The sequence below is a fragment of the Xenopus laevis genome, chromosome 8L (genome assembly GCF_017654675.1).
Source record: "Xenopus laevis strain J_2021 chromosome 8L, Xenopus_laevis_v10.1, whole genome shotgun sequence".
NCBI lineage: Eukaryota > Metazoa > Chordata > Amphibia > Anura > Pipidae > Xenopus > Xenopus laevis.
This window is the reverse complement of record NC_054385.1, coordinates 63,608,352-63,622,953: the sequence shown is the minus strand read 5'-3', so window position 1 is coordinate 63,622,953 and position 14,602 is coordinate 63,608,352. Positions and strand designations below refer to the sequence as shown.

General features: G+C 36.1%; 1 protein-coding gene across 17 annotated transcripts in view; it reads left to right on the top strand.

Annotated features, from left to right (window-relative positions):
• The window catches only part of LOC108698543 (ras/Rap GTPase-activating protein SynGAP), a 117,432-nt gene that overhangs the window by 90,262 nt on the left and 12,568 nt on the right, over window positions 1-14,602 (top strand). For 8 of the 17 annotated variants that reach the window (XM_041572834.1, XM_041572835.1, XM_041572839.1 and 5 more), the window contains 5 exons: window positions 1,719-2,309; window positions 5,873-6,146; window positions 6,334-6,507; window positions 6,651-6,872; window positions 13,688-13,789. In XM_041572834.1, the coding sequence (XP_041428768.1) occupies window positions 1,719-2,309; window positions 5,873-6,146; window positions 6,334-6,507; window positions 6,651-6,872; window positions 13,688-13,789 (1,363 nt within the window). The remainder of the gene's footprint in view (window positions 1-1,718; window positions 2,310-5,872; window positions 6,147-6,333; window positions 6,508-6,650; window positions 6,873-13,687; window positions 13,790-14,602) is intronic. The other 9 variants (XM_041572842.1, XM_041572840.1, XM_041572848.1 and 6 more) reach the window with 5 other exon arrangements.

Sequence of the window (14,602 nt, the reverse complement as noted above, 5' to 3'; positions counted from 1 at the left end):
AACTTTTAGATTTAGATTTAAACGTAAATCCAGTAATTATTAATTAAAAGGAACATATACTTTGCTAAACTTACCTTTGTTTTTTCCACTTATTGTTCATAAAAACATTGGCATAGGAACGTGAGCTGCCTCATTATCTACATATTTTTGTGTAATTTTTCTAAGATTAGGAACAGACATAAAGGGGCCGATTCACTAACTTCGAGTGAAGGATTCGAAGTAAAAAAACTTTGAATTTCGAGTAGTTTTTTGTGCTCCTCGACTATCGAATTGGCGTAAATTCGCCTGAGTAGAATTATTCGAATAGATCGAGCGCAAAAACGATGCGACTATTCGCCATTCGATAGTCGAAGTACTGGATCGATCGCAAAAACGCTGCGACTATTCACCCATTCGATAGCCGAAGTACTGTCTCTTTTAAAAATACTTCGACTGCCTACTTCGCCACCTAAAACCTACCGAATTGCTTTAAAAGCCTATGGGAAAGTCCCATAGGCTTGTTTTCCAAGTTTGTGATCGAATAAAAAGGCATTCGATCGAATGAAAATCCTTCGAGCGAATATTCGATCGAGTGCCTATTCGCCTGGCGAATATTCGCCAATTCGACTATTCACCAGCGCGTAAATTCGCCCGAAGTGCCTATTGGATTCTATTCCCCAGTCGAATTGCGAGGGATTTAACCGCTCGAAATTCGACCCTTGATGAATTTGCCCCAAAATCTCTGTTTTCATCCAGAATTATAATAAAACAATGATCCCTCCTGGCCTGATAGTCATAAAACTGATTGAGAAATGCTTTCTTTGCTTTAGAAAGAAATAACATCTGGCAAAGCAGCTCTTGTAAATGGGAATTCCAAAGTTTTATTTAGCATGAAAAGCCAATTTTTACATGATAGTTTGTTACAGACAGTCAGGAGTATAGGAGTATATAGGAGTATAGTGCCTCTGTGTAAAACTACATGTGGCAACTGGAAAGTATTAAATGTTTAAGAAATAATGTTTAGCATAATTGTTTAACATTAAAGTGTGACTATATATATTTTACTATGATTGATTGCTGTGATAACCCTTTGTGTGTACCAATAACAAAATTAATTTTGCAAAAATATAAAGATCGTCATCTAAATCCTGGAAAAGTGTTTGCAGAAAAAAAATGCCATCAAGAAAAAAACATGATTGGGTTTTTTTTGCCTCTATTCTCTACAAAACTTTATGTCAAAAGTTAATAAATGAGTCCCATAGTGACCAATCAGCAGTTAGCTTTATTTGCTTATTCACAGAGAAATGCATTTCCCTAATGGAAGCAGTTTCTATGTGGTTCACATAGACTTGAGGTGGTCACTGTAGTAAATAATAAATTAAAAAGTATGCACTGCTAGTAACCCACAGCAATCAGTTGCTAGTAAACATCTGACTGCTTGCTATGGGTTACTAGACCTGGTGTTTTTTTATTACATTACCCCACCTTTAAACACACATTTGACAAGTTTACATTCCTAATATGCGTGAGGTAAACATTCATAATGTTTAATGTTTAAAATGTTTATGATAGTAATATCCATTTAATATGTTGAATTCAATAGAAAAGTTTACTCTCTGTATAACTTATTACATTAATCGTGTATACCTTTTCTGTAAGTAGATTTTTATATATAACACTATGGAAATAAACATATTCAAAATCATCAATATCAATAACCATCTCTGCCTTTACCTTAGCTCTATTGACATGACTCGCCTACCCTCACCAACTAAGGATAAACCATCAAAAGATATGTTTTTTGTTTCACGTCGCCCTCTTACTCGCTCCTCACCAGCCTACTGCACCAGCAGCTCAGACATCACAGAACCAGATCAGAAGATGCTGAGCGTGAACAAGAGTGTGTCCATGATGGACTTGCAGGACAGTCGAATGAATAGTGTAACCAACTTACAGGCTGTAGGTGACCTGCTGAACTCCAGCCAGGCTTCCATATCAGGGGGCCTACGTCCGGGGGGCCGGCTCTCCCAGGGCAGTGGATCCAGCATTGCAGCAGGTCTAAGGCTCAGTCAGATGGGGGTCACTACTGATGGGCTTTCAGCTCAACAGCTACGCATTCCCTTGTCCTTCCAGAACCCGCTCTTCCACATGGCTCCCGATGGGCCTGGTGGGCCCCCATCTCATCCTGCTCCTCACCGACCAGACCCTGGAGCAGATGCCTTTGCCCCTTTCCATGGGTATAGCAAGAGTGAGGACTTGAGCTCCGGGAAGCATTTGCTTCACAGTCACAGCTACAGCGACGAATTCAGCCGCCAGGGGTCAGAGTTCAGGTACCAGCCCCACTAGGGGGCAAAAAGAAAGAAAGAGTTGCACAACAGAGAGTAGAGAGGAATATATATATATATATATATATATATATATATATATATATATATACACATAAACAAACACACCCACACTGTATGACCAGATGTACTAAAGCAATAATAATAATTTGGGCACATTGAGAAAGTAATTTCATAGTTTTGTACATAGCTACATATGGTGTTTTTACGGTACCATTTGGCTGTGACCAATACTGATATCAATTAACTAAAAACAATAATTATGTTAAAGTCATCCCATTCTTAATCTACATTTTTTCAAACAAAAGATGATAGACTTGGTAAACAGGGCAAATGAACTAAAGAACTAAGACCTAAAGAGCAATAATAAGGATGAGAAAAGTATTTAAAGTATTGAATATTCTTAACTTATGTACACCCAAGATGATGATTAATGAACATGTGTGTTGTTGATGTTATCTTTATCTTTACCCATGCCATTATATTCTTTATTTTTGTTTTGCAATTAAAATTCTTATATATATATATATATATATATATATATATATATATATATATATATATATATATATTGTATATTTATGTTGCCTTATGTGATGGTTTACAGGGTTTTCTGCTTAGTGGCAGTGGGACTGCTAACAGACCTCTTTACTTTTTAAAGGAGAAGGAAAGGTTAAAACTAAGTAAGCCTTATCAGAAAGGGCCACCTAAAAATACCAGTAAACCCTCAAAGTAGTGCTGCTCTGAGTCCTCTGTCAAAAGAAACACTGCATTTCTTTCCTTCTATTGTGTACACATGGGCTTCTGTATCAGACTTCCTGCCGTCAGCTAAAACCTCCTTGCCCTGGGCAAGAGCATGCTCAGTTTGCTCCCCTCCATTCTCTGCTGTAATCTGAGCTCAGAGCAGGGAGAGACTCAGGCAGGAAGTGATGTCACACCAAGCAAATACTGCAGCTGCTTCTAGAGCTCTTTACTCAGGTATAGTAAAATATTCTACAGAATAAATATAGCATATATATACACACACCATACCGGCAGTGTTGCGCTTTAGCTGGATGATGCTTGTAGACTACAGTTTTCAAATATTGCCACAGATTCTCAGTTAGATTAAGATTGGGGCTTTGTCTAGGAGGTCATTGCAGGACATTCACCTTTTAGGGGCAGATTTATCAAGGGTCGAAGTGAATTCGAGGGAATTTTCGAAGTAAAAAAAAAGTAATTTTTTGGATACTTCGACCATCGAATAGGATACTATGACTTCGAATTCTTTTCGAAGTAAAATAGTTTGAATATTCGACCATTCGATAATCGAAGTACTGTCTCTTTAAAAAGACTTCGACTTCAATACTTCGCCAAATTAAACCTGCCGAAGTGCTATTTTAGCCTATGGGGACCTTCTAGAGCAGTTTTCTACGTTTTTTTGAAGTCGAAGAAAAATCGTTAGTTCAATGGATGAAATCTTTGAATCGTTCGATTCGAAGGATTTAATCGAACGATTTTACTTCGACTGCAAATGGCCAAATTCAATGAAAAAAACTTAGACTTCGATATTTGAAGTCGAAGTAATTCAATTCGATGGTCGAATTTCGAAGTATTTTCAACTTTTTGACCCTTGATAAGTCTGCCCCTTAGTCTTTGGGCCACTTGATGTTTAGGGTCGTTGTGCCCGTGCAAGATGAATTTTTGCCAAGCTTACATTTTTGAATGACTGAAATGGTTTTTTTGCAGTATTTCCCTGTATTTTGTTGCATTTAAGCTGCCTTTGGTTTAACAAAATACCAAATCCCTACTTATGAAAAATCAACCTGTCACCATCATACTTTACTGAAGGTATGACATTTTTTGAGACATGGACAAGGTTAACTGACGTTAGGGTAATCATTTAGTAGGAAAAGTATCCTAAACATGAGCTTAATATTGGAGTGGCTCAAAAACAATTGTAAGCTCTATGGGACAGGGAACTTGCTACTTTTGTAACCATATGTACTTATTACAATTTTACCCCCTTGTTTGCTCCATTGTAAAATATCTATGCATATATACAAGTAGTGCTATATAATTAACGTTATGGGGTACATTTACTTAGGGTCGAATATCGAGGGTTAATTAACCTTCGATATTTGACCTTCGAAGTAAAATCCTTTGACTTCGAATATCGAAGTTGAAGGATTTACCACATTTCCTTCGTTCATTCGATCGACGGAAAAATCGTTCGACCGAACAATTAAATCCGTTGATCAAAAAAACCTAGGAAAACCTATGGGGACCTTTCCCATAGGCTAACATTGATGCTCGGTAGGTTTTAGGTGGCGATTTAGGGGGTTGAAGTTTTTTTTAAAGAGACGGTACTTTGACTATCGAATGGTCGAATAGATTTTAATCCATCAATCAAACGATTTTCCTAGGAAAGCCTATGGGGACCTTCCCCATAGGCTAACATTGATGCTCGGTAGGTTTTAGGTGCCGATTTAGGGGGTTGAAGTTTTTTTTAAAGAGACAGTACTTTGACTGTCGAATGGTCGAATAGTCGAACGATTTTTAGTTCGAACCGTTCGATTCAAAGTCGAAGGTCGAAGTAGCCAAAAAAATACTTCGAAATTCGAAGTATTTTTTATTCTATTCCTTCATTCGAGCTAAGTAAATGTGCCCCTATATGTCCTGTATATACATACATAAATTGCCTAGTCAAAGCCCTGAACGCTTTCCAGCTGAGAATCTGTGTATTTGGTAACAGAGGTTCACAAGTGTCATCACAAGTGACTAAGCTGAACAACCTGGAGCAATGGCTCAAAATCACCTTGAATAGTGTACTAAGTTGATACATACTTGCCCCAATTGACTTTATATAAAATATTACATATTTTTTTAAAACAATATCACATTAAAAAAAAACAATTGTGGGTTTTCAGTTCAATTAAATTACAGTAATTTGTTATTAGTTATAATTCAGTATTATTCGTTATAAGTGAAAAAGGTCAAAGGTTTGAATTGCTTTTGCTTCATTATGATGATTGTCCACATAGAATAATACCACTTAACTGTGTAAACTATGAAAACCTAGTACTTGCTCGGCTTTGTATTATCTAGTTACAACTTAAATATAGAAATAGAAATTGTTGCATATGTGATTTATCTCTCTTTACATTAATCTTCGTTATTAGCATTGTATAACCAAACTGAACTGCATTTCTTTGTTTGGCCTTGGTATTTATATTAGTTACATATACTCATATGAGGTCCTAGATTACAGTTAAATGGGACCACCTTTTTTTGCAAGGTTTTCCCAGATCTATGACCCAATCACAGCTGCACATCTGTGCACTAAGCCCAACATTGATTGATAATTATGTATTATATTTAATCATCAAGTTCTGTCTGAATAGAGTTTGATGGCATTTGATCTCTTCTTTGTTTATTAGAGCATATTACTATTTTGTAACAAATTATGGCATTTTATCCATAAATCCATATCCATTGTTGACATGATAGCATAAACAATATTTTCATATATTTGTGAAAGTGAGTTTCTGATTTCTTTATACTTGCAGTAAAAGGCAGTTATCCCTCCAGGACAATCTCCAGCACATGCTGTCACCCCCTCAAATTACCATTGGCCCTGGAGTGCCACGAAGGCAAGACTCACAGCCTCCCCCTTTGCAAAGGGGAAAATCCCAACAACTGACAGTGCAGGCAGCCCATAAACCTCGGCCCAGCAGTGGGAACCTCCTGCAGAGTCCAGAACCAATGTATGGGGCAGCACGAATTAGGCAGCAGTCAGTTGAAAAGGATGCAGGTGGCTTGAAACCCTCAATAACCAAGCAGGTATAAACCAGAAAATGTATATAATTCTACTTTCCATTGCATCTCAATTTCATCTATCATTCTCCTTTCTCTCTTGTTGTTTAACTCTTTTATATCTAATCCATCTTTTCACTTAATCTAACAGTTCTCATTTTAATACTTTTTATACTCATTTATATACTTATTTTCTGTGTATTTATTTTCTCAGCACTCCCATGCACAGGCCACCCTGAACCCTGTCACTCCAGCCTCAGAACGCACAGTTGCCTGGGTATCCAACATGCCCCACCTTTCAGCTGATATTGAGAGCGCGCACATAGAACGGGAGGAGTATAAATTGAAGGAATACTCTAAATCAATGGATGAAAGTCGTCTTGAAAGGGTAAGAAGAATGCTTCTGTAAACCATGGTTATTTAGTATTTGGATGGGATTCTTCTTACTTTTTGCTTCTTACTCCACTCTTCAATTTCTCCTGTGTTCCCTCTGCTTCTCCATGCATTTTCTTTTTTTCCTGCAATCCAAAGGTGAAAGAGTATGAGGAAGAGATTTACTCCTTAAAAGAAAGGCTGTTGATGTCAAACCGGAAGCTGGAGGAATACGAGAGGCGTCTTTTTTCACAGGAAGAACAAACTAATAAGATGCTGCAGCAATATCAGTCACGCCTAGATCAGAGTGAAAAACGTTTGCGACAGCAGCAGCATGAGAAGGACACGCAGATAAAGAGCATCTTAAACAGGTTAGAAATGGTAAATACTCTATTCTTTACTTCTGGGGAATGGGGGGTGGAGGGAATGGGGATCCTGAGAGACTAGGATCCCTAAACACCACTTACACATACTCGAATGTTGTGTAGCATTGTTATATTCTATCTCATTAACTTCATCATTGTGTTTGTTACATTGCATTATTATTCTGAAACCTTTTACCAGTAATGTAAAAAACCCAATAATCTTTTTAGAGCATGTGTTTTTGATCTGTCTGGAATGTATAGTTTCCTACCAATAGAGTGATACTCGGCTGACTGCACGTGCCAACACCTAGGGTAGGAAATTTTACAAGTACTGGTTATTTTATCACTTCAGACAGTGATCAAGGCACAACATTTATGTCAACAGGAAATTGAAGTTTTAGAAGTGTATGCCAGTATATATATCTTAATATCATTTTCTTTATACATATTATAACACTTAACACATTGCAATTAATCCATACAATTTTAACTGATTACTAAGACTTTTGCCAGGGTATTCACATACAAGCATGGCCACACAGTTTAGCACCTTTGCACTTTTTTGTATTCACCTGTGTATTTATTTTGTTTTCAGTGAAAAATGACCAAATCTTATCTTATTCCACACAGAAATCCTAAAATGGACTGGAAAAAAATTAGTGGCACCTTTTAGAAATATTTTCATTTCAAGCAGGTGATTCTCCTTTAATTTGTAGGTAAACTGATGCGTTGCAGGTGCCTGCAATATAAGAAGTGCACATTCTACCAGTATGAATTGTCTGAATTATGCACCACACTGAACACGAAGAAAAGGAAGAAAAGCAGAGAACTGCTTAAATGGAACTGTCTGAGGGGGTGAGACAAAAAAGCACAGACAATTTCATGGCTACATTTCTTTGACCACCATATGCAAGGTTATCAAGATGTTCTCAAGATGTTTAAGGCCCATGGCACTGTAACTATTCTCCCTAAACTTGATTACAAGAGCCAAATCGATCATAGACTGCAAAGAAGGATTGCTCTTAGTGTGGTGAGAGAACCTCCATTAACTGCCTGAGATTCAAGCTGACCTTTAGACATAAGGTACAACAGTTTAAATTCACTCCATCCATCGCCAGCTCAATGAAATGGGGTGGTATGGGAAAAGACTCAGGACTACCCTACTGCTGACAAAGAACCATTAGAAAAGCCAACTAGAGTGCATCAAAACATACCTGAACAAGGCATAATCCATTTGGGACAATGTCTTGTGGACAGATATATCCAAATTATAGTTTCTGTTAAAGCACATCTGGAAAAAAATGAAGATTTCAAAGAAAAGCACATCATCTCTACACTAAAACATGGAGGAGGTTTGCTGGGGCTTGCTTTGCTGCCCCTGAAACTGGCCGCCTGACATCACAGATCATGGGTCTTCCAGCAGGACAGTGACCCTTAGCACACTTTACAAAGCACCCAAGAATGTTAAAGACAAGACATTAAACTGTTCGTATGTGGCCAGCAAGTCCAGATTCTTACTTGTAGCAAGATCTGAAAACAGCATTTGGGAGAAGGCATCCTTCACTTCTGGGAGAATGTGAGCAGTTTGCAAAAAAAAAAACAGTGGTCCAAATTGACAGTAGAGAAACATAGATATAGGAATGACTGATTTCAATATACTTTCCGAACTGTGTGCTACCAAATATTAAGCCTAGGTGTCAATAATTTTGTCACTATTATTTTTCAATATTCTTTTTCAGGTCATACAGAAAATGTTACATTATAAATAGAATAACACAGTTCTGTAAAAAATTTCTACTCAATTTTCATTAATTTTCATTTTCACAATAGATATTATTTGTTAAATAACATATTGTTGACAACTTTAAACTTATTTTCCAGTAGATCAATTTAAGTTATTTGAAAAAAAGTGCAAAGGTGCCAATATATTTGCTACAACTGGTTACAGTACATTATGACACTGTGTCTTATTTCCTGTCAAAGCAATAATCTACACTTCCTAGAATGAACTGCTTGTATAATGAATAAACTTGTTTTTTAACTGCTATATCGATGGCAGTATCACCAAAAACAGAAGACAACAAAGAGAAAATGTAAAACCAATATTCTGTCTGTTGGCTAGATGCCATGATCATTAAGGCTGCAGAGGAAAAACAGAAAAACAATTAAGAAAATTAAAAACTGAAAAGATTATTGTAGAAATGTGCATCTACTTTAAAATATATGTAGCAATATGATGCACCAAGGTGTTTTAAAGTAGATTTATTGTGTGAATTGCAAAGTAAATAGCTAGTCAAAAATATAATCAACCTAGATAATATGTACTATTAAAGGACAAAGTCCCAAACCAATACACAGAAAAGATAATCCACCCAAGCCCACACTACACTTTGAAATCAAAAAGATTTCCTTTTGACGTACTAAATTTTAAAATGTTTTGTGCATTTCTTAAAATGTATCTACCATCTTGGATTTGCCGTTATCACTATCTTTCCCATTCAAAGACTCTGCTCTGCATGCCCCCCCCCCCCAGCAAGTCACTACTTCCTACCATATCTAATGTAATTATGCCCATCTGGTGACCAGGGGTGATTTTTTCGCAAATGTGTCAAACCCAAGCCCAACTCTAAAAAAGTTAGAATAGGTGATAGTAATGTCTTCTACTCTTTAGAATTAGATGCTTTCTAGAATGGCTGCAGGAAAAGTTTAGAAGATATAGATAATGGGGGGGAAAGTATGTATTCATTCTAAAGTAAATGACCCCCTGTGATTTTTATTTGTCTGCATGTGTGTGTAAGGTGGAAGAACCAGGGGAAAAAGGGACCCAGAGTAATACAGAGTATAACAGTGGGAATATAACAGTGTGTTACAGAATATAATAGTGGGAATATAACAGTGTGTTACAGAGAATAAAAGTGGGAAAATAACAGAGTGTTACAGAATATAATAGTGGGAATATAACAGAGTGTTACAGAATATAACAGAGTGTTACAGAATATAACAGTGGGAATATAACAGAGTGTTACAGAATATAATAGTGGGAAAATAACAGAGTGTTACAGAATTTAATAGTGGGAATATAACAGAGTGTTACAGAATATAATAGTGGGAATATAACAGAGTGTTACAGAATATAATAGTCGGACTATAACAGTGTGTTACAGAGTATAATAGTGGGAATATAACGGAGTGTTACAGAATATAACAGTGGGAATATAACAGAGTGTTACAGAATATAACAGTGAGTTACAGAATATAACAGAGTGTTACAGAATATAATAGTGGGAATATAACAGAGTGTTACAGAATATAATAGTCGGACTATAACAGTGTGTTACAGAGTATAATAGTGGGAATATAACGGAGTGTTACAGAATATAACAGTGGAAATATAACAGAGTGTTACAGAATATAACAGTGGGAATATAACAGGGAATATAACAGTGAGTTACAGAATATAATAGTGGGAATATAACAGTGAGTTACAGAGTATAACAGTTGGACTATAACAGTGTGTTATAGAGTATAACAGTGGGAATATAACAAAGTGATACAGAATATAACAGTGGGAATATAACAGTGGGAATATAACAGTGGGAATATAACAGTGAGAATATAACAGTGAGTTACAGAATATAACAGTGGGAATATAACAGTGGGAATTTAACAGTGAGTTACAGAATATAACAGTGGGAATATAACAGTGGGAATATAACAGTGAGTTACATAATATAACAGTGGGAATATAACAGTGAGTTACATAATATAACAGTGGAAATATGACAGTGCCCTCAGTGAGTCATGAAGCGCCCACCCTAACATACTGATAAAAGGTGAAAGCATATGTAAAAATCACCATTATTCCAAAAATGTGTCAGTGAGCAAGACAGGTGTGCATAAGTGACAAAGGTTATTACTTAAGGATAAATGGGAAGAAGTACTCTGTCCCTAATCACAAATACTCCAAGATGGGTTATCACTAATGGAGTTATGGCTAAACCGACAACCCTCTTTTTTTAGTGATTTTGTTACCCAAATAATGTGTGCTTTATGTGAATAATTGATTATTTGATTAAAATATGAAATACCTGAAGTCTTTAAGTGTCTTAATTCATCCAATTATTTTATAAATTATATTTAAAAGTCCTTAATCCTTGATTGAAAAAAGTGATAGGAAAGTGAAATAAATAGAAGGGTGGAGATGATACCCTTGTATGAGAAGGCAGGAACCCTAGGGAAGCAGGCTCAAAATGTACTTTTCCAGTGCAAAGTGTTGATTCAAAATCTTTGAGCTAAAATATAACAGATTTAAAAAAATAATCATTTACACACCTACAACTACCACACAAAATATGTCAGCGTCTGAATTGTATTTCATGAAATGATAACATCGAGCACAAAGCATTTTAAATATAATTTTAAAAGTTACACAATTGCTAGAAAAAGGGTTGTCTAAGTGCCACTAGTGTCTCTGCTGCCTACCATAGTTCAGACCCTGGTAATAGCCTATATTTTATGTGATGCATATATACAGTATGTAGAGAGAAAGAGAGTGTACTTATAGCAGAAATCATGGAAAATGCATGCACCAATGTATTCTAGTATTTATTCTTTCAGCAAAAAAAACATATAGATGCAGCATAATATATATATATATATATATATATATATATATATATATATATATATATATATAGATAGATATATAGATATATATAGATATATATAATTTATATATAGGTGAGACAAACCAGAAGGATGCTGTGTATCCTCAACAAAAGGGAACCAAGTAAACTAATCAATAATTAAAGGAACAGCAAAACAACACCAAAAAAATGAAAGTGGTCAAAGTAATGAAAATATACTGTACTTTTTTCCTAATGCAGATTGAATGGCAGCCCTTATGGCTACACAGCGGCTTGTTTAAGTAAACTAAAAGACTAAACAAAACTTTTAAGTAAACTAAAAGACTGAAGCAAATGCCAGTATGGTAACAGTAGATTTTATTTTAATTAATTTAAAACATTTTTATGTTACTGTTCCTTTTAACATTGTTTAGAGGTGGGCCAGAGGTGGATATTTTTTATAAACCTAAATAGCGTGGTGTTTTTGCCTTTTAATTTAGATGTGTGAGATTTTGTGGCCACCTGGTTTCAATAATGTATCTATAATTTATATCTTTATCTATAGCTTTAGCTGTGCTTTTTCAGTTTTAGGTGTGGTATCTCTCTCTCTCTCTCTCTCTCTCTCTATATATATATATAGAGAGAGAGAGAGAGATAGAGATATAAGTATTAAAGTTTGTGTACCTGTACTTTTGTCATGTGACTGATCCAATGTTTGCACATTACCTTTAGATGTTCATTAAAGTGTGATTAGAGAATGGGCTTGAGCAAAGCGGTTGTCTATTCTGAATCAGTCCATTACAGTATTTGTACACTTTTCCATACAAATTCACATCTAAAGATATAAATATCCTACCACACAATAGTAAGGACAGACCTGCCTTGCACCTACTGCACCTAATGGCACCGCGCTCTGCATACAGAGAACAGCCAGGTCCTGGAAATTACCCTGCCACAACAATAGCAGATTATAATAATACAACCCAGGTTCATGGTTTCCAAGGGGAGGCAGCAGGAAGGGACAGGGTGGGACTGATCTGGCCAGAGCTCGAGCAAACAGGTGCAGAGCTCAGGTGGATTGCAGGAAGGGTGCTGCTAGGGCTTTCACCGAAGATTATCTGCCCCAGATTGTTATTCTAGACCAGATACTAAGCAATGCTATATGGACTATTGCAGATGTCTGTGTAAATTAAAAATGTAAGATGAGGCACAATGGCAGAGATGTGCAGTATTTTTGAACAAGTTTTACTAACCATAAATGTTTTGTAAAATAAAGTCAAAAATAACTGTGTTAAGTTCAGTATTTAAGAAAGAGAGCCTATTATGAGACACAATATTATCCTTAGGTGTTGTTTAAAACAAGATCTTTTGGGTTTATGCAAACAGGGTTGTGGGTGCACTACCCATTTGCATCCTAAATAAAATAAATTAAAATTTAGAACAAAAATATAAAAAAAAGAATTTTCAAGCGGCATACCATATCAAGGCAACCCCAATATGGGGGTCCTAATTATTTACCTTTGGTCATAATTTTCCATTTAATTAGTCATTTTGGTAAACTTTACTGGACTAGTGCATTTTAAGTAAAGAAATCAAGTGTCAATTTCTAGGGATACACCAAATCCTCTATTTTGGGATTCAGGGCGAATACTAAACTGAATCAGAAACTTAATTTACACATACAAGATAGGGTTAGAAAGAGTGACAGAGAATTTTTTAACTACTTGTGTGACAAAAAGTCACTTGATTCTAAGGATTCAGATCGGCCAGGCACTTTGGTCAAATTAGAATCCTGCTTAAAAAGTCTGAATCCTGCCCGAATCCCAAACAGAATCCTGGATTTGGTGCAACCCTAACAATTTCCCTTATTGGAAATTGAAAGTGTACATTCAAATACCATGCAAAGTCATATATAAAAATATAAATATCTTTGTTTTCCAATATGTTGGCAGCATTTCTACACTACACACCAAAAGACAGTTATCATACTGTACTGCCTTTTAATTTCTCAACATCAGTAGTCTCAAAATGTAGCACTTCAGTAGCTTCCTCAGTGATTTCCCATCTATTCTCCATCCTCAACAGCTTTGCATTATTCCACCGTATCAACTTTCTTGAACTACACCTTAGATATCAGAAAAGGTTCCACTTATACAGTTCATACTCTTGGTGGCACGTTCAGCGGCTGTTTTTGTTTGGTCTACAGGTTGATGCTGGTGGAGGAGGAGATCAGGAAGGATCACTCACACGAACCGATGAATATGAAGAGGAGACTTATCGAGGCTCAGGTGGAAATTACAATGTCATTGTGCGTTTGTGTGTGGCATCTTCATCACACCCTGTCCCTGTCTTTCATCTCAAGAGGGAAAAAAGACTTTGGGGAGAACAAGGCTACAGATAAATATAGGGCTTAATGAAGAAATAGGGGGTAAGAGACACTGCTTTATGCAATGACAATAAAGGAAACTGGAGCTAAAATATGCAGAATATGGGAAGATGAGAAGAATGCACTGGAAATAAAAGGAGATATAACCAAGATTAAAAATATCAAGCCAGTGCTAAATTTAGCAGTTACAGTTGCCTTTCTCATGATTTAATTTTAATTTGCCCTGAATTTTAATCATGAGCATTCTGAGAGCCATTTAATACTGAATCATAATAAAATGTATTCCTGTCATATTTGCATTATTGCTGATGTCATGCACAATCCCAAGTGAAAGGGCAAAAAGGGGGTATAATGTATAAAAGGGAGATATGGCTGCACATTAAAAGATTTCTCCATTCAGAATACTATAAATTGTCATTTCCAACTGCATTTACAACTATTGTTATGTCTGATTTATACCACATCAATGGTATATCAATGGTATACCATATTGTATTCCATATGAATTACCTATACACGATTATTTGAAAGAGGTGCAGTGAGGGAACATTAGGAAGTTATATCTTGTGCTTGGGAAAGCAGCTTAATAAAAGAAAGAAGCACACTGGGCAGCCATCTGGAGTGAAACTGTATGAGGCCCAAATCCAGTGAAAATCCAGTTCAGTTTGACACTACAAACTATTACCCTTATATAGGGCACAAAGGAAATAGTGGGCTGCTGATGATCTTGGAAGC